This window comes from Scleropages formosus, chromosome 18 (genome assembly GCF_900964775.1).
Source record: "Scleropages formosus chromosome 18, fSclFor1.1, whole genome shotgun sequence".
NCBI classification, from domain to species: Eukaryota; Metazoa; Chordata; class Actinopteri; order Osteoglossiformes; family Osteoglossidae; genus Scleropages; species Scleropages formosus.
The window spans coordinates 23,908,242-23,929,432 of NC_041823.1; the positions used below are offsets into that span (position 1 = coordinate 23,908,242).

The 21,191-nt window shown below is 43.2% G+C and overlaps 1 protein-coding gene across 2 annotated transcripts; it reads right to left on the reverse strand.

The window, feature by feature from the left end:
- Window positions 1–652: 652 nt before the first annotated feature.
- On the reverse strand, window positions 653–20,953 carry phldb3 (pleckstrin homology-like domain, family B, member 3). 2 transcript variants are annotated; one of them, XM_018726868.1, is made up of 15 exons: window positions 20,607–20,953; window positions 14,460–14,628; window positions 14,250–14,360; window positions 13,933–14,070; window positions 12,682–12,810; window positions 11,144–11,299; window positions 9,319–9,429; window positions 7,917–8,054; window positions 7,682–7,766; window positions 6,999–7,167; window positions 6,349–6,436; window positions 3,821–3,958; window positions 1,704–1,911; window positions 1,479–1,564; window positions 653–1,290 (listed from the first exon to the last, which is right to left on the reverse strand). In XM_018726868.1, exons 2-15 carry the CDS (start codon window positions 14,610–14,612, stop codon window positions 1,156–1,158), a joined length of 1,845 nt encoding a protein of 614 aa, XP_018582384.1. In that variant the 5' UTR covers window positions 14,613–14,628; window positions 20,607–20,953; the 3' UTR covers window positions 653–1,155. The 2 variants fall into 2 exon arrangements, with proteins under 2 accessions (XP_018582384.1, XP_018582385.1); XM_018726869.1 differs by having other exon boundaries at window positions 7,917–8,015; window positions 20,607–20,952.
- Window positions 20,954–21,191: the final 238 nt, after the last annotated feature.

Below are 21,191 nucleotides of genomic sequence, written 5' to 3' on the forward strand. Positions count from 1 at the left end.
ATTTTTCAATGGTTTGAACTGTATAAGTATGTTTTGTAGTTTTTTTTCTTAATTTTGTAGTGAAACATACTTATAAATTACACTGTTAACATTGTAAGTATGTTTTGTAGTAAAACATTTACTACATTACACTAGTGAGCTAAATTATGAAAGAAACCAATGAAATTACTAGTGACACATACAATACAATGTGTCACTAGTAATTTCATTGGTTTCTTTCATAATTTATCTCACTAGTCTAAGAAGCTCTGGGGAAATTACTTTGTCATAGGGGAAATATGTGCTTTCAGTATTAGTGTCTTCATTCTTAAAATAACTGGGTCATATTTCATATCTTAATTTGGCTAACAGTTCAGCCTATATGTTTCACTTAGCAGGAAAGAGACATTAAAACATTACAACCTTTAGGTGAAGAGGGGTTATCCATGTTCCTCACGAAACTCAGTGTCATCTTGACAATGTATGATTATGTGCATTTATCAGTTACAGGAACGCAAGTGTAAAATGACCACCAGTCTAAAGCACTGATAAAACAGAATTTGGTAGTTTTACTTTATCAAACTCAATAACTCCCAAAGATAATGAACTTAATTTCCACAGTCATAACTCATTGATGAAGGCAGCAGGGATGTCAAAGAAACTTAACTTTGACTAATTTTGAGTTGAATTTTAATTGACATGTAAAAATAAAAAACATATAACCGTTAGAATAAAAAGTAGGCAGTACAATACGATAGTCCTTTTGACCATCAGTAAAAACAGGTGCATGTGCAAGTCTAATTGCCCGGTACTCAAAGTAGTACTGCATTTGGACCAGTAGGAGGCATACAAAGCACGGATGAAGGAAAACTGATGCTTCCACCTATCTGTGGAACAGGAATGGAAATGTTTCAGGATTTGTGATATACCCTATTCAAATTGCCCTTTTGGTTCCCAGACCTCTTTCTTGTTTCCACTGTCCCTCTGCAGCTCCTCTGACAAAGTGTGTTCGCTGTGATGTCTCCATACAGCTCACTGTTAAAGTCCACCTGGTTTTATCCAAAGCTCTGTAACAAACAGACAAGGTCCCCTTTGGCCCCCCCACACTGGCTCTTGGCCCTCAGGATTCAGTGCATTGAGGGATAGGCTCCACGGCAACTCCGTCCCAGTTCGCAATCAATAGTGGCAGTGCTCGTCTGTAGCCGTGACAATGACATCCATCCAGATCCTCATAGCCTCTGCGCTGGGGGCCACCAGGAAGAAGAGGCGCTCGTATGTCTTCACGCAGAAGGTCAGGCTGGGTCGTGGGGACTGTGCCGCAGAGAGTGAAAGAGCAAGGTGACTGGAGAAGTCTACTACCCAGCAGTGTCCCTTCATACACCACTAAGCACCACAGTGATTTCTTAAACGCATCTTGTTGCAGAACCAACAGCAAAGAACACCACCAGAAAGGAAAATGGTCGACATGGGTGTGTCTCTCAGTAAGTTTTACCACTCACAGTGGAGGCTGTGCGAAGGTGGTCATAGTACACTTCCTCTATGGCCTGGAAGTAGATCACTCCCTTCAGCTTCCTCTCATCGTGGTCTGCAATGAACATAGATTTAAAGAGGAAAGTTTAAACAGCATCTTTGTGGAGGACAATTGGCCCAGGCAATATCCTGATCTTACTGACAAAAGGCACAACATAGGCAAAACAGAAGAAGCAGGTATAGCACCCCCTCACCTGTGTAGTAGGCCAGCCTCCGGTGGTCGAGGTCAAATAGGAACCACCTCCTCCTCCAAGTCTTAACTCGGCCCCCTCGTTTCGTCAGGAATCCCCCACAGCGCCGCGGAGACAGATGCAGCCCCAAACACCCGGCGACGCTGTGTCCCAGCATCTCAACATGGGCTCGGAGGTCAAATGTGGGGGACAAGGAGAGTGGGAAATGGCACTAGAGAGAAAGTGGTCATTGTGAACCTTCATATTTTATTCTTCTCAACATATTAGAACAGCAGTGTTTTGTAATCTGCTGGTGCTTTTTTTTATGTTTACATATCTTCATTTAGCTGATGCTCTTCTCTAAAGCCATTTAAGAACTGCAAGAAAAAGCTTGCGAACCCTTTGGAATTACCAGGCTTCTGCATTACTCGCTCATAAAATGTGGTCTGATCTTCAACTAGGTCACAATATTAGACAAATACCTACCTAAAGTAGTAACACATGCAATTGTACTCCTTGTCAATACATCATTTACACATTCACAGCACAGGCTCCAAAAGCTACAGTCAGCTGCTCCAGTCAACAAGATAAGAGGTGTTCACTGGCATTGCCCTGCCCTATAGCAAAGGAAAACATCTGGTTACTAACAGAGTTCTCTTCTCAAGAAAGATCTGTTGATGTGAACCATGTCCTGAATCAAAAGGAATTTCAGAGGAACTTTGAAGCAGAACTTTCAGGCCTTTCTAAAAGCCTGAGTGTTCATCAATCCACAGAAAGACAAACTGTGTACAAATGGAAGTAATCAAGTACTGCTGCTACTCTTCTGAGAAGTGGGTATCATGTGAAGATCACTACAGTGTGTAATGCTTAAGGTGGTGAAAAAGAATCCTAGGGACCTGCAGAAGTCTCTTGAACTTGCCAAAGTGTGCACAATGGCACAGCAAGTAGCGCTGCTGTCGTACAGCACGTGGGTGGTGTGACAGGACATAGGTTCGATCACCGCTCAGTCTGTGTGGCGTTTGCATGTTCTCCCCATGTCTGCATGGGTTTCTTCCAGGTGCTCTGGCTTCCTCCCACATCCCAAAGACATGTGGTTCAGGTTCCCCTATAGTGTGTTAATGACACAGAGTGTATTCCACTGATGTATGGATGAGTGACCCATTATAACTAGTGTATCTAGCAGTGTAAGTCACCTTGGTGAATAAGGTGTGTGGGCTGATAACACTACATTGAGTTCATTGGAAGTTGCTTTGGAGAAAAGCTTCTGCTAAAAAACAAAGTAAACGTAGGTCTCTCTTCATAAATCCACTACAAAAAAAAAAAAAAGTTCTGGGCAGAAATTGTGTTGACGGAAGGACACCAGAGAGGAAACCACTGCTCTCCAAAAAACATATGACATCTCAAGTTTGTAAAAGGCCACCTGGATGTTTCAGAAAGCCTCTGGGACAAAGTTCTATGGGCAGATGAGATGAAAGTTGAACTCAAACACACAGCACTATGTTTGAGGGGGAAAGCACCGCACACCGAAACTTCATCCCAACTGTGATTGTTTGGAGCTGCTTTGGTGCTTCAGGGGCTGGACAGCTTGCTATCATAGAGGAAACAATGAATTCAAAATTGTGTCCAGAAATCTTCTAGGAGATTGTCAGGGTAGCAGTCCTTCACCCTAAGCTTCATAGAAGTTGGGTGACGCAAGACAACAATGACTAAATCAACAGCACAATGGCATAAATGGCAGAAAATTTATGTTCTAGAATGGCCAATTCAGGGTTCAGACTTCAGCCTAGTAACTGAGATGCTGTGATATGACCAGGTACTTCCAAAGGGTTTACAACTTTCTGTTGCAACTTTATACAGCAGTGCTGTTTTTGCTGCAGTAATTCAGAGTAACGGCCTTTCGTAAATACTCAAGTCACCATGATTGTTTATTCATTTTTCTAAAATTTGTTACTCATTGCATAGCAATTCAAACTCATCAACAAATCTGAAACTGACTAGTTTGGCACTTTCACCTATTTTTATATAAAACAGGAAGCAAGTGATTAAGAAGGAACAAGTTAACGTGCTGGAAGAAGAATCAGGCAGCTTTTTAATGAGTGCAACACTAATTAATACTGTACTGCTACAATACATTAGCATACCTCTGGACTGTTATGAGTTGAACTGTTTTGTGGTTGTGGCTCCAGATCTGAGACCATTTGTGGTTCTACAGGCTCTACTTTGTGAGAATTCAGTTCCCTGTGTCTCATCTCTTCTGCTGCAGTCCTCCTTCGCTCCTCCTGAGAAACAAAAAAAATTACATTACATTGTTATAATATTCATATGAGCATTGCAAATCTTACTAGTGTGACTTAAATCTACTATAAACTATTATCATTCCAGTCCTTACATTCAAGATACACAGGACAAGATGTTATAACCCATGCGTATTTATCACTGGCTGTACACAACGACCCAGTCCAATCAACATGAAACCACAGAGAACATCCGGCGTAGCCAACAGACATCTCCACGACGCAAGACCAAGAAGTTTAGCTACCTCCTCCAACAAACCCACCAAATTAAGAAATCCACTGAACCCACCAACCAACGACACCAGCAGGGTACCAACATGAGTACTTCATTGAGGTTGTCAAGTGGGCACCTCCCTTCATCAGTGTTTTGTTGAATTAGGCCCAACACCTCCGGAAGGCTCAACAGTGCAGCCTGGCATCCCACCCCCTCTATACACGTTAGATGATGCCCTTCACCTCAACAAATACTGCACCTCCACTAACTCCACAACCAGTTAAACCACAGGTCCATACATACCTTCCAGATGCTGCACCTTCATATCCACCAGCAAAAACTGCAAATGCAACACACCACCAACTTAAACTACCTTAATTAAAGGTCATACCTCCTTAATCACTGCCAGCTGCTTCCCATTACTACCCACCTACCACTAATTTTCCACCATTACTCACCTCCATCCAACCTGCTCTCTTTTCAAACATAACCACTGACTAGCCTTCTCTGCTGCCTCAGACAGCTCCTTCACCGCTGCCTTTAATGAGTGGCCTCTGATATCAAATTCCCCCAACAATGAAGTAACTGATTTAGCCACAAATCCTCCAACATCTACCTCCACCGGTCTCACCTAAGCCCGCCACCCACAGTCTCTTGCCTCTGCCACCAAATCTGCATACTTTGACAGCTTCCGCTCATAAGCCTCTCCAATAGGATCCTTGAACAGCACTGTTGACTCGACAAAGTACACAATGTGCTCACACTCCGAGCATAGCACCAGGTCTGGATGCAATGAAGTAACCACAATGACCTGCGGAACCTGGAGCTGCTTGCCCACATCAGCCAGCAGTTTCCAGTCCTGTGTGTTACCCTACCTACCAGGGCACATCTGCCCTTGCATAGTGCTACTCTCTCCTTCCCGCAGAAAACCAATTCTTTTAGTCGTACTGCAAATAGGCAAAGAATTCAGCATGTGCCGGTTGCTCTCAAAAACACCTGCCAAACACCTAAGCACTCAATTAAAATATAACTACTCTGAATAATTCATACAGTGAAAAGCATAATTAGGAAGTGAAACAGTGAACTAAAATTGTTAATTTTATTGTATACTCATGAAATTTGTATTTCAGATAAAAAGATGAAAATAAAGCAAATATACAAAATGTCAGCTTTTATTTCTCTGCAATTTAATTTACATTCATTTAGCTGTTGCTTTTTTCCAAAGAGACCAACAATGTTAGTCTACCTATAATCATTTACCCATTTATACAGCTGGGCAATCTTACTGGAGCAATTTATGGCAAGTACATTGCTCAAGGGTACTACAGCTAGAGGTGAGATTTGAACCTGTGACCTTTGGGTCCAGGGGGCAGCACCTCAAATCACTACACTGCCAGCTGCACCTATTACACTAACAATGCAGAAAGTGGCCTACCTTATTCTGCCCAGCCAACATAATAGTGTCTGCATGAATAAAGGGGTGTGAAGGAAAACAACACTGAGTAAACTGCGCTGGATCTGTCTGAACTCTATCAGCAAACTCTTGGTTCCCCCAAATCCTACGAAGATGTGTCTAGTCTCCATCCTACCAAGCAAAAGGGGGATGCATATATCTTGGGCAGGCAAAGGTGGAAAGTTGTTACATGAGAAAAGTGCAAGTGTGCAACTACAATGAGACCTGCACATGGGGTGCAGCTAACTGACTATTTAAATTTGGAGAAATTCAATGGACTGGCATTCTATCCATGATGTACCCTACTCAACCTTGTCCCTTTACTTCTAGGTTAGGCTTTGGACAACCATAACCCTGATTTAGTTAAGAGGCTACTAATAGCTACGGTGTGTATATGGAATATGGTCGGCAAGAGGAGTGGTGGTTAAGAATGAATTAGCAATTTTTGTAGAAAGTCCCAATGTGAGGAGTCAAAACTGTGAAAGTCAATTAAAAAAATAAATAGAAGCTGCAAACACATAGCCCAGAAAATTTTCTAAGATTCAGGCTGTGCATGAGAACTGCTGAACATAAACTGGACACTGCAGCAATGATATAAATAGCAGTAAATATCTTCTAAATACTGGTCAGAGGTACTCCAACCCTTAGCCGTAAAACATGCTTTCCCACATCTGAAGGGAATATCCACAGGACTAAGGAATAACTCACCCTGTCTCTGAGCAGCCTCTCCCGCTCAGCCCTGGCCTCTCGCAGCTTCTGCTCCATCTCCATAAGGTCCGGCATGCCTAGACAAGGACTAGAACACCAGCAGCATCAGCATCGGATTCACAGAACACAAGGGTGCATCAGTGCCAAGTACAAGTGAAGCAGCAGGAGCCTGAACTCAGCTAAGTCGTGGTCAGTCTGAGGGAAGCTGCAGTGTCAATAGCTTGTTGGCAGACATTAACAGGGTGAAGCCTTTACTAAAATACTAGCTATACTAGGAAAGTGAAACGGTTACCTGGACTATTGTACAAATGTAGTAAGTTCTTCTCTAATTTGTGGATTGCTGAGGAACAGTCTTAAACAACTCTTCCAAACTCAGAGCACTGGTAATTTTAAGATAAATACATGTCATTAAATTCACATTCCTGACAGCTACATAATTATGTTAAATGTGCTCTGGTCTTTCAACTATGAGGAACTCAATTTCTATTTAGCATCCATGCAACTTACTGGTAAGCCTTAGCCAAGGGGAACGTTAACACAATGTATTTGGTCTTTAAGTCATGTTACAAAATGTGGATTCTAAACCCTCACACCACCTCAGTGGACAGAAAGATTGCTGTGGTGTTCCAAAGAGTTCCGGAAGTACACACCTGGCTGCTCGAGAGCTACTAGAACTGCTACAGGGGCTGAGGAATGCCTGTCCATTGTAGTGCCCGGGTCTGGGCCCATCACTGCTCCTGTTACTAAGGCGCTGCGAGGCCAGCAGGAGAGGTGGAGTTAGGGCCTCAGGGGCCCGACTGTCCGGGACCATCCTTAGTCCTGTAACCAGAGGAGAGTGGGGCACATATGGAGAAACACACATCAAACACAAAGACTGTTCCTATGAGAATGGGGTACCAACACATTTTAAAAAAGGAAAATGCGCAGCAGGGGCAAGCTGGGAGGAAATGAAAAGGGATTTTAATCCACAATTTGACTTGTTATAAAGGCTGAACCTGCATGACAGTAATCTAGTTGCACACTGCTGTCTTTTTTGTTTTGTTTCATATTCTGCTAAATGAAACATGATGGATCATGGAAAGAGAGAGACAGGGCAGGGGAGCAGTGTCCTATAGATGGGTGTGGCAGACCTTGAAACCCTAGCATGTGACACAAAAGCTGAGGGCTGCTCCACCAGCTCCACCAGTCACAGATGGTTACATCAGAGCAACATCACTGGTTTATCGCCTTTGCTGCTTGAGGAGGAAGAACCAGGAAAACACCTGGCAGAATAGAAAACTAAGAATTTTTTTGGCACTAAATCCAGGACTCATTTTACCTATAGTCTACTAACCTTGTGCTGACAGAGGCCTGTCTGCAAGTTTGTTGCGATATGAACTCCGCCGCCTGGGCAAACTAACCAATTCTCTGGTCGATTCCTACAGAAGAGAAATTTGAGTTAAAATAAAAGTACCAAAGAAATTACATAGGCTTACACCAAATTAAAATCAGTACTTTGATTACTTATGCAAAAAATGGCTTTGAATTATATTCGTGCTGCAATTGCAATTTGTGAATTCCCCGCATACCTGCGCTGCAATGTGAATGGTCAGCGGGCTCAGTGACATCACACAGGGGACAGACCCTGTGATGTTAGGCCAATCAGAGAGTGGTTTCTTCTTCAGTATCTGATTGACGTCCCACACAAGAAAACGAGAAAGACACAACTAATGAAGGGAAGAAAAATAAGCCCAAGATGACGGAGAGGTACACACCCTGCAACAGCAATAAGGCTCAAGAGTGAGTCACGTGTCAAAGCTCATCAGAAACCCTTAAGATCACTGTAAGGAGTTAAACATTAGCCATCTCTCTATCTCAGCCCTCCCTCCCTCCTTTCTGACTCACAAACATGAGTGATTCACAGGCTATGGTCCCTGTTAACTCCTTTGCTTCTAGAGAAGTTCTCACAGTCACACATGTATGAGCAATTCAGCATGGTCATCGACACTGGGTGAGCAGACAAGTATGTTGTTCTCCTCAGTCCCACACGTCTGCACTCCTGTCCAAAGGTGTCTACACAGACTTCTGTACCGCTTTTCTGTCCTACCTCTACCACTCCCTCCTTGCTCACAAATCAAGTACCAAAAATCTGTAAGAAATTACATGAGTAAGCAACACATGCTTTAGAAGTGTCTGATGTCTGAAATCAGGTGCCCAGAGGCAGAGATTTCAGTGTCAAAATGTCATTTGCAGCACAATTTACCTCAGCTGACACCCATGGTTCAGAAGGCTCTCTCCTCTCTCCGTTCCTCTCAGTCTCCCTCTCCTCTCCTCTGGTGTCTCTCCCTGGCTGTCCCTGTCCCCTCCCTCAGATACACCCTTTTCCCCTGGCTTTTCGTTCGTTCGCTCGCTCGCTCACTCCCTCCCTCCCTCCTTCCCTGCTGCTCCCTCCTCCTTCTTTCTGCTGGCTTCTCTAAATTCTCCCCAGCAAAGCTGACTGGAGCCATGAATCTGCACACCACAGATCATAACTCATCACAGAATCAAGCGTAAGACCAAACAGTGTTACATAGCAAGTTTCTGAATCAGTCCTCCTGCACAGTCCTTCAAAGTACTGGTTTAGCTTAAAAAAGGAATACTAATGTCCAAAAATAAATTATAAACTAATGAGCATCCTTTCTTTTACGATAATGCAAAGGCAAGGGAAGTGTGTGGTTGGCGGGGTGTGAGGGGGAATGAACCCCACCGTTCAGTCAAGTCTGATGTGCCTCATATTTCAGTATGAGGCATTTAATTCTACTAATAGTATTAGTATGGGTCCTCCAAACACCTAACAAGTTGCTATATTGTTGCTATAATTTAAAGGTCAAAGTGATTTAAGCACAACTGCTGATTAGAGAATAACATGCTGACCAACCCTGTTCTGGAATCAGAACTTGCATGGTTTAGGTCCTAAATATGGACTATTCAGCAATAATACAACTGGCTCACCCTTTGGGAAGTATAGAGCAGTTCCCTTCTTTCTTGCCTGAGTGCATTCAGCTCCTTGTCCTTCTCTCTTTCCATCTCCTTGACCTGCTTCTCTAGCTGGTGCACACGCTCCTGTGATAGAGGGAGTAGCAGAAAGAAAATACCCATAATAGCATAATAATGGAGTATTATTTATATTCATTTGTGCTTGGCAGATATCTTTCTCCCAGATGACTTATAATGGCAGATATAGTGTACTAACTACCTACAATTATTCACCCATTTATACAGCACAACTGTGTAACAAACACAAACACATTCATACACTAGTGGCAATTTAGTGTCACCAGTTCACCTCATACATGTGTGTTTGGAATGTGAGGGGCAACCAGAGTACCAAGAGGAAACCCATGTGAACAAGAAGCAAACGCCACCCAGATTGAGTCAGATTCGAACCCACAGCGCAGGAGCTGTGAGGCACCAGTGCAGCACACAGTGCAACTATAACTGGTCATCTTCCACAAGTCAAAGGGAGGCCAAATCAAAAAATAGTGTGCGTTCTTCATTCTACATTTCAAGGAGTGGAATTTATGAATTTTACTTTAATCAAACATTCTGTTTCTATACATTCAATGAACAGCGAGATGCTTGTGTACAGGTATTATTCTATTTCTTATACCATTCCAACTACAGTTATCCCTGTTTTTGTCCGTTGGCAATCTTTGTATAATTGACATATAACAACCCTATTTCATTACATTTATTCATGTGTCTGATGCTTTTCTTCAAAGCAAGTAAGAATGTTATTCTACCAGCAATTATTTACCAATTTCAACAGCTGGGTAATTTTTACTGGAGCAATTTAGGGTAAGCACCTTGCTCAAGGGCACCACAGACAGAGGTAAGGGTCAAAGTTGTATTCTTTGGGGCCAAAGGCGTCAGCTCTAACCATTACACTACCAGCTGTCCCCATGGAAGTTGCCCGTCATGGAAGCCAATCTTTCTGTTTCAAACGAAGTCCAGGGTAAATAATAAAATGAAAAACTGTCATTTATACTGACATCATCTTGAGTGGAACAAAATGAAGAAGGGCAAAAGGCAGTCACCAAGGTAACTTACACTGCTAGATACACTACTTACAATGGGTCACTCATCCATACATTGGTGAAAGACACTCTCTCTGTGTCACTCACACACTATGGGGGAACCTGAATAGCATCTCTTTGGACTGTGGGAGGAAACCGGAACTCCCGGAGGAAACCCACACAGACACGGGGAGAACATGCAAACTCCACACAGACTCAGCGGGGATCAAACCCACGTTCTCTCACACCCCCCAGGCGCTGTGAGACAGCAGCGCTACTCGCTGTGCCACCATGCCGCCCATGAGACAGGTGAGGTTTAGTGATTTCAGGTCAGAAAGAGAGGCAGAGTGTCACACATCCAAAGTAGGATCAATGCATCAGTTGTCTTACATTCTCTCTCGCCTGCTCCCTCAACTTGCCTTTCATGTCATCAGCACATCATGTGACAGATATGAGCTCTCTGTCAGTGTTGTTTGTGCTGCTGAGGGGGGTTGGGGAGATGCACAGTGCTCCAACACACACAAGGAGGAGGCAGTTTTGTGGCAGTTACATGTCATCATGTTGTTGAAACCAGGTTATTTCATAAAACACCCATAAACTACTATCAGAGATGTCCGTTTCACTGTCAAAGCTCCATTTCTGACTATTGTGAAAAAGTAGCTATATCTGCAAAGTCTCATAAAGAAAAGAAAAAAAGCAGACTGCACGGCTAAATTTGCAGCAGAACAGATTCCTCCTTGTCACTGCCTGCTCCTCGTCACCTGCGCAGTGTTGACAGCGTGCTGCTGACGTGACACTTCTCTCTCCCTCTCTGCCTCGCTTTCGCCTTCCTCCTCCTCAATCCAGCTCTCGCGCTCTAGGAAACGGAACTCCATGTCGTCAAAAATCCGCACCGCTGACTCCATCACCTCCTTCTCCTGACAGGGTGAAAGGTAAAGAGAGAGAGAGAAATCAGTCGTGGTTAATGCAGGTCCCTAGGTTTCGGACACTGAAATCCACAAAGCCGAACCGATAGGTTACACAGATGTTGTTATTCAATAACGATAGTATTCACAAGAAACAAAAAGTAAATCATACAATGAACTGATGAAGAACGCTTTTCAGAAATATCTCAGTAGAGCTCTCAGGTGGCTTGTTATACACTGCTGTAAAGAGACCAGACTATGATGCCCAAATTCTGTTGTATGCTGACTGTGCAAGTTACCACTTGCTAGCAGCAAACACATTCTTCCAGTCAGTGCCAGCTCTCCTGCCCAGTCCAGCATGACCTGCCCTGCACTAAGGGAGCTGCTGGGTTTGGCAGGGTGTGTTTGGGAGAAGCACATGCCCAGCCTCTGAGGCATTGAAACAGGTGTGGCAGGCCTTGGGTTCATCCCAGTCCAGTTCAGAGTTACAGTAACTACTACAATGTGGTGAAAAAGATTGTGCCAGTCAGTTCAGGCAGGTGCTGGTAAAGTGTGCACCTTTTATTGGTGATGTAAAGTTTACCAGACAAAGAAAGACATAATGATTAAGTACACTCAGCCCTCATATAACAATGTATGGCCCAAAAAAAACATAACAGCTTATGACCCTTTATATACATAGTCATTGTACTTCCAAGTCTGTCGAGAAACAAACAAAGACACAGCAGACAGCACCACCACACATGCCTACAGTCAACATGAAAGTAGGTGATTCCTGACAATTCCTGTCCTTGGATAATGAATCAGTGCAGTTATTCAAAACAACAAAGTAAACATGGAACGAACACTCACAGGGACATTTAAGCAAATTACAGAACAATATAAATGTAAGTAATTAAATATGTACACAAACTTAATTATTCTCTGCACAACACAACATGGGAGAAATGTGTGCTACTTCCCATGATGCTCACAATCTCAACTAATCACTAATTGATTAAAGTAAATCTGACATTACAGCTGAAAGAACAAATTTGTTATTGCTATAATTAGATTCGTTTAGCTGCCTATTTTCCCCAAAGCCATATAATGGTTAGTGGACCCCCTCACAAAATGTTTTCCCAGAACAATATACGTTATGTGAGGAATGGTTTACATTGTCTATCGTTTCACTGTATCCCTGGCCACAGGTCTTACACCAGAAACAACCTAACTGACATGACATGACATGATCCTAATGAATTAGACAAACTGATTTTGTGTGCAGTTCGGTGAGCTTTAAGAGGAAGTCGCTGGAAGTGTAAAACTGACAAATGCAAATTCCATTGCAAAAATAGGAGCTGCAGCCTGCACACAGGGTGTGTATAGAGGAAGGTACCCCACTCTCCGGTCACCTGTTGTAGCTGGAGTAGAAGCTGCTCTCGCTGACCCTCATCCTGAGCAAGAACCTGCTTCTCCTTCTCTGCATAGCACTTCTTGAGCTCCTCCACCCTTGACCGCTCCTGCTCCAGGGTCTCTCGCTCCTGTCAATGACGGGTGGAGCAACATGAAAAGGATTGAAGGAGACAGAGAGAGGCATGTGGGTTTACATGATTCGAGTGTCCTCTTCAGTGTGTGGGTTACGAAGATAATTGTGTACTGTACGCAGATAATGAAGCCAACTCATACACTATACATTACAGTTTTATACTTGTATGCCCGTTTATATAGCTGGCAAATCTGCAGGTTCGTGTGACATTTTCCACAAACCTTCAAGTCCTTTATAACCATAACATCTATTCACTAGAATTTGTAATTAGATTCCAATATTATGCAATGAGGCGGGGGTGCGGTGGCACAGTGGGTTGGACCACAGTCCTGCTTTCCGGTGGGTCTGGGGTTCAAGTCCCGCTTGGGGTGCCTTGCGACGGACTGGCGTCCCGTCCTGGGTGTCCCCTCCCCCTCTGGCCTTACGCCCTGTGTTGCCGGGTTGGCTCCGGTTCCCCGTGACCCCATATGGGACAAGTGGTTCTGAAAGTGTGTGTGTGTGTGTGTATTATGCAATGAGTGTTGCATTTCAAAATGTTAATGGAACGGTACTCCAGGCATTTTGATACATTCTCAGAATAAATGTGACAGGATACAAGCTTACTAGAATGGTTTTCATTGAAACTATTCCAAATATCTTTAACAAAAGAAGATTCAATGTCCCCTTATACATATATTCTTGTTAAACCACAAGGCAAATGATCTTTCTGATGAAGCCATGTATGGAAAAGAAATATTTTTCACTGCTATGGTCAACACCAGTAACTCTGTCTAAAAATATGTGGTTAATTCAACTGCCTAACATTCTTCCAATTTTTTTCAATAACTGAACTGCATGATGATTCAAAGGAATTCTGACATTTCCAGTCTTCGTTCTGGAACTTCTCAGATAGTGATACATAAAATCCTGTGTTAAATATTAATGTTGCGTTCCTTCATGAAACATGTATCTGCATATATTTGCAATTTCTTTGTGTACTGTTATCCCAATACTGTTCTAATCTGTTGTTGTTAATCAATAAAAAAAAAGTAAAAAATAATAAGTTAGAAGAAATTTTAATGCAACACATTTTCCTGCCTTTGAATGACCAACATACCACTGAGGATGGTGGTTGTACCTGCTGCCTCTCGGCCTGTCGTTGCAGCACCTTCTGCTTGCTCTCCTCCTGTAAGTTCTGCAGCAGCTGCATATGTCTGCACAGTGTCTCTCTCTCAGTTTGCAGTTCCCCTTGCAGCAAGGCCACCTCCATCTGCAGCTGCAAATGTATGAGAAGGGAAGGAATTACTGAGCGCTCTTGCTACTGGACAGTAGTCAGCCACATGTGCCCACTGACTTTTCACTACATTAATGGATTTTGTACAGTTACACGATCGTAAACTTTGACACATTCTTCCAGATTTCAGGTTTCAGATGTAGATTAGCCAAGTTCCTCACTTCAATTTTCAGCTCCTCCCTCTGCTGATCAAGCTCTGTGATTCGTTGCTGCAACATGGAGGGTGAAGTCAGGACCATTCTTGACTCTCCTTCAGAATGTCGTGCATGAGGCTAAGAGTGCGAGATTGTAGTCATTAGGGAGAATAGCATAAGACTATGTACTCTACACAAACGTGTATAACGGTAACAATAAGATACCCAATTCCCTACCTGTGCTCTCTCACTTTCTGTGCCACTGCTCTCAATATCTGACTCATCCCCTGAGAAGGAGGGGCTTTGCCCTTCAAACACCTTTGTAATCCATGGAGGGCATCTACCTTGCTCCCACTGGCTCCTTGGTGTGTCTGTATTGTGCTGTGGCATTTCTCACCAAAGGCAACTGAAAGTAAAAATCACAGTATGCAAACACTCACTGACAACTCAACACTCAAGTAATCCTGTGGTTACTACTGAAAAGCTATGGGGCTCCTCATGGTTGACTAGTGTTCAACTCAGCAATGCTGCAAAATACTTTCCAAAACAAAAAATGCCCCAGACCTTTTTCAGTAGAACAGAAAACACCCACAGAAAATAGGGAACTATGAGCGAAAGAGAGCGACACAAAACCGTGTGGCTTGGAAGACTGGGGCTACAGAATTTCTGCATTGCTCACACTGACAACACTAATGTGTTACAATTTTTCATATCCATCCACAACCACAAGGGAGAGTGCCCTTGAGTGTGCTGCACTACAGTTTCATAGACACCATGTAGCAACACCTTCAGCTTGAATTTGGAGACAAAAGATTGAAATGGATAGTTAAGACATGCTGTAGAATAGAGCATGCCAAAGTCCAAATCAAAGCCTATTCTCCCATTTCCTTTTTGTGGCACAGGAGCAGTTATTCTGGAACACGTGTAGGAACAGGACTCAGACTCTTTGCTCAAGCATTTCCCAGCCTCCTTCAATCCCCAGTCCTTACACCCCTGGCTCTATTTACATGCCTTTTTAGGTTGCAGGCAGGGGACTGGGAAACTAACGGGATAAATATATAACTGAGATGTAAGCGAGGAGTTCCAAGCACAGAATGGTACACTGACACAGACAGAGGCCAAGAGGGCAGGGATGGAATGGGGCAGAAAGTGGGCTCTAAATATCAGCACTCAGTGTCATATTTCCCATCAAATAAGACTGCCTGGCAGTACTACAGAAGCTTACAAGACTGAGACATGTGCAATACACCAAAAATTAAAGCTCACTAATCATATGACATGACATGTAATATTTCAGATCTATTATGTGTGTTTCCACTTATACCAGCCTTGAAAACTAATATCTTCAGACAGAATGCACTATAATGAAACACACACAGCTGCAGTAAGTACAAAGCGCGCTTCCATATTGCAGCTGTACACAGCACAGTGTAGCATCACCCAAACAGCTGCAACACTGAATTGAACTTAGATGCCATGGCACAGAACCGCACGAAAGCACAACCACATCATCCGCTGTAAAATTCAAAGTCCAGATTCAGATGCACATCTAGTGCAACGGTAGACAGGAGCAGGGAGCAAGGAGGTATTCGCTATTAAAGTCCAAACTTTTGTGCCTACATAAAAGTTTTCAACAAGAAACCAGCAGAACACAAACACACACTTGAGGACAAAAGCATGGGTAATGGGGTTGGCACACAGAACACTAAAAGCGGGTGAAAGGGCAGAGAAAATGTGACACACAGTAAAGGTAGATAGGAGGGGGTAATGCCATTTTAATAGGCAGGAAACTGGACATAATTACAAAGGAGCAGCAGAGAGATTAGCAGGAGATATAAACACACTAGCTGGCACACACAGCTGTTACTAATGTGTTGCCTTAGGGTGACCACTGTCAAACAGCAGTTCCCAAAACACCCACTCTGAGGATAATCTCCTCCCAAGCGAGTCCTTACACTCTTCTGCTAGAGTGTATCTTCTTAGATCTGTTTATACTACAATAACAAACCTCCTGATTCCCCCTTTGGAACTAAGGCACATGAAGACAACATTCTGCAGGAGACAATCCCTACTGAAGTCCTTCCCCACACGGACACACACACACAGAACCAGCACTGTTGTTTTTACATCTACATTTATTCATTTAGCAGACGCTTTTGTCCAAAGCGACATACATCTCAGCAAAAGTACAATTTATGCATTACATTGAGAGAAGGAGACAACTGCAGACATGAAAGTCTCAAGCAAACCTAGTTTGTTCCCTACCACTTGCTGCACCGAGGTTCATCGTTCAAGTAGGTGCATAAGACAGAAAAATCCCGATACCGACAATTTTTTAAAAATTTTTATTAAATCTTATAAGATACACAAATGAGCAGTACAATACCAGAGTAATGGCTGAATAAAGGTTGTATCTGGGGATGCTTCTGGAGTTATGATGCATGAACAGTTACACCACAGATGATCTGAAGAGATCTTGGGCAAAGTGGATCTGGAAAAGGTGGGTTTTCAGACCCTTCTTGAAAACAGACAGAGTTTCCACAGTTCTGAGTGACAGGGGAAGGTCATTCCACCACAACAGACCAAGAACCGAGAACCTCCGAGCTTTGCCTTTTGTGCGCGGGACCACCAAGCGAGGAGAAGTAGATGAGTGAAGGGGGCCTGGCTGGGGTGTACCGGTTGATCAAGTCCTGTAAATAGCTGGGAGAAGTTCTATTGATGCATTTGTACACAGTAACCAGGATTTTGAATTTGATACGGGCAGCTATAGGAAGCCAGTGCAGAGAGATGAGTAGAGGAGATACATGGGAGCGCTTTGGCAAATCAAACAACTCGTGCAGCAGCATTTTGTAGTAGCTGCAGAGGTTTGATGGCACTAGCAGGATGGCCACACAGAAGAGAGTTGCAGTAGTCCATACGAGAAGTCACCATGGCCTGGACAAGTAGTTGGGCGGAGTCAGTAGTGAGGTAGGGATGGATCCTTCGAATGTTATGCAGGACGTATCTGCAGAACCGGGTTGTGGCTTCAATATGTTGAGAGAATGACAGACTCACATCCATCATTACTCCCAGACTCTTAGCAAAGGAGCTAGGCAAAATAAGTGAGTTATCCAGTTTGATTGAGAGGTCATGACAGGAGGACAGGCCAGCTGGGAGGTAAAGAATCTCTGTTTTGGAGAGATTCAGTTGGAGGTGGTGATCATACATCCACGAAGAGATGTCCAACAGGCAGGCAGCAATGCGTGCAGAGATGTCTGATGCACCAGGTGGAAAGGAGAGGAAGAGCTGGAAAAGCTTTTTGCAGAGCTGTTTCTCTTGAGATTCCCTGATCTCGACAAAATTTTTTTCCATCCCATGTTACCATCAGTGCCCTTCTCTACTGACATTCCCATGTGTCTCACTAGAACAGACAGTCAACATACATCTTTGTGACCTAGCTTTCTTGCTCCTCTAGCTGTTTCAGCAGTAGAAAATGTGTTGTTTGTTTCTAATCATCTATCCATTGTCAATAACCACTTGGCCAATGCAGGATAGTGGTGGTCAAGAGGCTATCCTGGATGTATAAGGCATGAGATACTGGAAACCTTGGATGGGATTCCAGGCCACTGTAGGGCAATCTCTCACTCATACACACAAGAACCTACCATATGGGCAATTTAGTCACTGACCTGAAACACATCTGAAGTGCCCTGAGGAAACCCATGTGGACACAGGGGAGACACAAACTTCACACAGACTAAAATGAATAAATACTGTATGAAGATGTGGGTGCTCTACCACTGTCTTCATTCTGCTGCTTTCTTTTCAGGATCATACATGGAAACAAGGACAGCTGGTAGTATAGTGGCTAAAGCTACTGCCTTTGGATACAAAAGGTGCAAGTTCGCTCTCCACCTCCAGCTGTAATACCCTTGAGCAAGGTACTTACCCTAAATTGCTCCAGTAAAATTACCCAGCTGTGTAAACTGGTAAATAATTGTAAGCTTGTAATAACATTGCAAGTCGCTTTGTAGAAGAGCATCAGCTAAATGAATAAAAGTAAATGAAGCTCTTTGTTCTTCACTCAGACAAAACAAATGTAATTACACCCTCCTATCAAACTGACCATTACCCACACTAAACTGCAGCAGTTTGAATGGTGACATGGCTGGATCAGATCTCACAACTACCTTGTGTGCCCTTCATAGACCTTGCCAGAGAGTACAAACACTAGTGACAGGTCTGTAGACATGTGTCGAACACATCACTGTGGGGCAAAGCAGTAAACCCTCATCTCCCTCATTCATCTTCGGTGACAGATCCACTCATCAGCCCTTCCGGTCTCTTGTTTAGGCCTCGTCATAACCTTTGTCGGAACAGGTCAGTGAAACATCCCCTCATCACCTGTGTATTCCCTGAATGTATTCTGGCCTTGAGTAAGGTAGAAAACATGAAGCAACAAAAGCGGTCTGTGAGATTCTACAATGGAGGATGCTGAATTTTGAACTGTGCATTTTTTTTTTTTTTTAAATTAAGATCTGTTAAGCAAGATAAAACTGAAGTTAACACACTTTACACATTTTTAACTGCATATTTATACAATTAAACTAGGTTTTTAAGCACATATTATCGTTCTCTTTTTCCTCTTGCATAAACCTGAAAGTGCCCTATGGTTTAGGACACACTGTACAGCTGGATACCTGCTATGATCCAAAAAGAATAAGTGTCTCTGTAGTGCTTGACCCTTTTAATGCTAATGGTTTGACTGCAACAAAATTTGTACTTTAGTTAAAACTTCAAACTGGGTTGTCTTTTAAACTAACTTTTTATTTATGTGGAAAACAAGTGTAGTGATCTTACCATACATCCACATCTATGAATGGAAGACTGGACACATAGGATACCTTTATACAACAGTGTCAGCTGTTTGACTTGTATGATCTTCTCCCCAGAGATGGTGCATTAAGTACAAAACTGTCATCTCCTAACATATAACAAACAGATGAAGCCGATGGAAGTTGCTAAAGCAGCAATAATGTAGACCCCGATTGTCACTGCGATGTGACGGCAAATTGCTGATCACACTAATCACTGAAAGCCAGTAGGAAACTAAAAATCTGAAACACACTGTCTACCAAAAGGCAGAAAGCATTTCAAACTGTAATAATGATAATAAAACTAATGTAATATTTACAGAGCTTTTAAAAAGAACTTCTCAAAAATGTTTCACGAGAAGACAGAGCACAACAGAACAAGAACACATTTACAATAAAAAAATTATATAAAACATCAGTAAAAATAAACAACAAATTACTGCATCATCATACAAACAAGAGTAAAGAACTGATGAGAAAGGGAGGAGGAAGGAAGCACAAAGAGTGTCACTGAAACCCCAGGCTCCACTAGAACAAGTCAGGAGTTGGAGAATCCCTGATTTTTCTGGACAAGAAATTCCAGTGAATTCAGGCTGTGGCAGGAGATATATACTTTACTGATGTACTGAGCAGCCACCCACAGTACCCATGCAGTGTATTACAGTACTGTTGTGCTGAGCAATGTGAACTGTGCTAGTGTGCTGAGTCACATATTAGTTGTACAGAAACAGGATCAAACTCAGTTTTTTTTTCCCCCACTTTGCTTTTAGCTCGTACCATCGAAACAGGTATGAGAAACAGTGAGTGATGACAGGCTGTTAGTGCCACGGATTTGTCTCAACAAGTGGAGGTTGAAACTGGTTGGGAAAAACTGAGAAAACGAGTTTCGAGGTTCGTTTTCCCACAATGTATGCACCTGACACCCTGCGGATCTTCCATATTTTCCCCTCATCCAGGACAAGCAATGAATGCTCCCTTCGCTGGAATCGCACTGAGCTCGAACCATTTCAAAAGTGAGGAAGCCGAGAAAAACAATTAATTTCTCACAATACGAGGTGGGACGACGACGACGACACACGTTTTGTGAAACTGGTGATTCGCCACTGTTCCTGTCACATCACTCGGACACGCGTTGAACTGCCAAACAAGATGTTTATGAATGTAAAACATGATGCACATTAAATTAAAAATAAAAACATTTTCAGCAACACATCAAACTTACCAATTCCAGACAACGCTCGGGATTTCAAACATTATGATTCATTACTGCTACTAATTAAATATTAATTTTGTTGCAGTTAAACGCTTTTTTAAATCTCAAAGCCATTTGCCTGTCGTCGTAGACTTAACGTACGCTTGAATGAGGGATCCTAGAAGAAGTGTGTGCGGTGTAAATGGACACAGGGAGTCGAAGGTTTCCGACCAGCAGTGTCACTCGTCTGACACACGATTCCTTTCCTGTTCTGTTCAGGATTTTTCAGTATGTAAACTAAGGTAAAGAAACTGGACACACACAAACACACCGCGGTACCTGTCTGGCCGATCTTCTCTCCCACGACCCGGCAGCTTCTCCGGCGCAAAACACCCTGCTACACAACTTGCGTTTCACACAAAGTGCACAAAACACTAAAGGACCTATCTCAGCGACTCCTTGAGTCCTTCCCTCTTAGGAAGAAGAAGAAAAAAAAACTTTTAAAGTTTTCGTTTCGGACTGTGCCAAAAGCGAGGGAAAAACCCATAAGTCGCCTGAGGCGCGTTCACTGCGCTCCCAGTACTGTCTTCATCAGGAATGGCGGCTCTTAATGTGGGCAGGTGCGAGAGAAGCGAAACTGGAGAGAAAAGGCACCGCAGCCCCACTGCTACGGTGGCTGTGGAAATCAGCAAGAATGTAGAAGCTGAGAATCCACCTTCACCTGCGCTAGATTCACCTCTGTGCGCCATAACTGTGTATGACGTGCACGCAGTAGTCCGCCTTCCTCGAGTTATTAACACCAGCAGCAACTGAACACAATTTGTGTGCCACACAGGAGAAAAACAGCACTATCGTGCCATGAAGGTCAATGTCCCGAATTTATGTTCTACGTTCCTAATAAAAAGAAACCAAAACGGAGCCGGA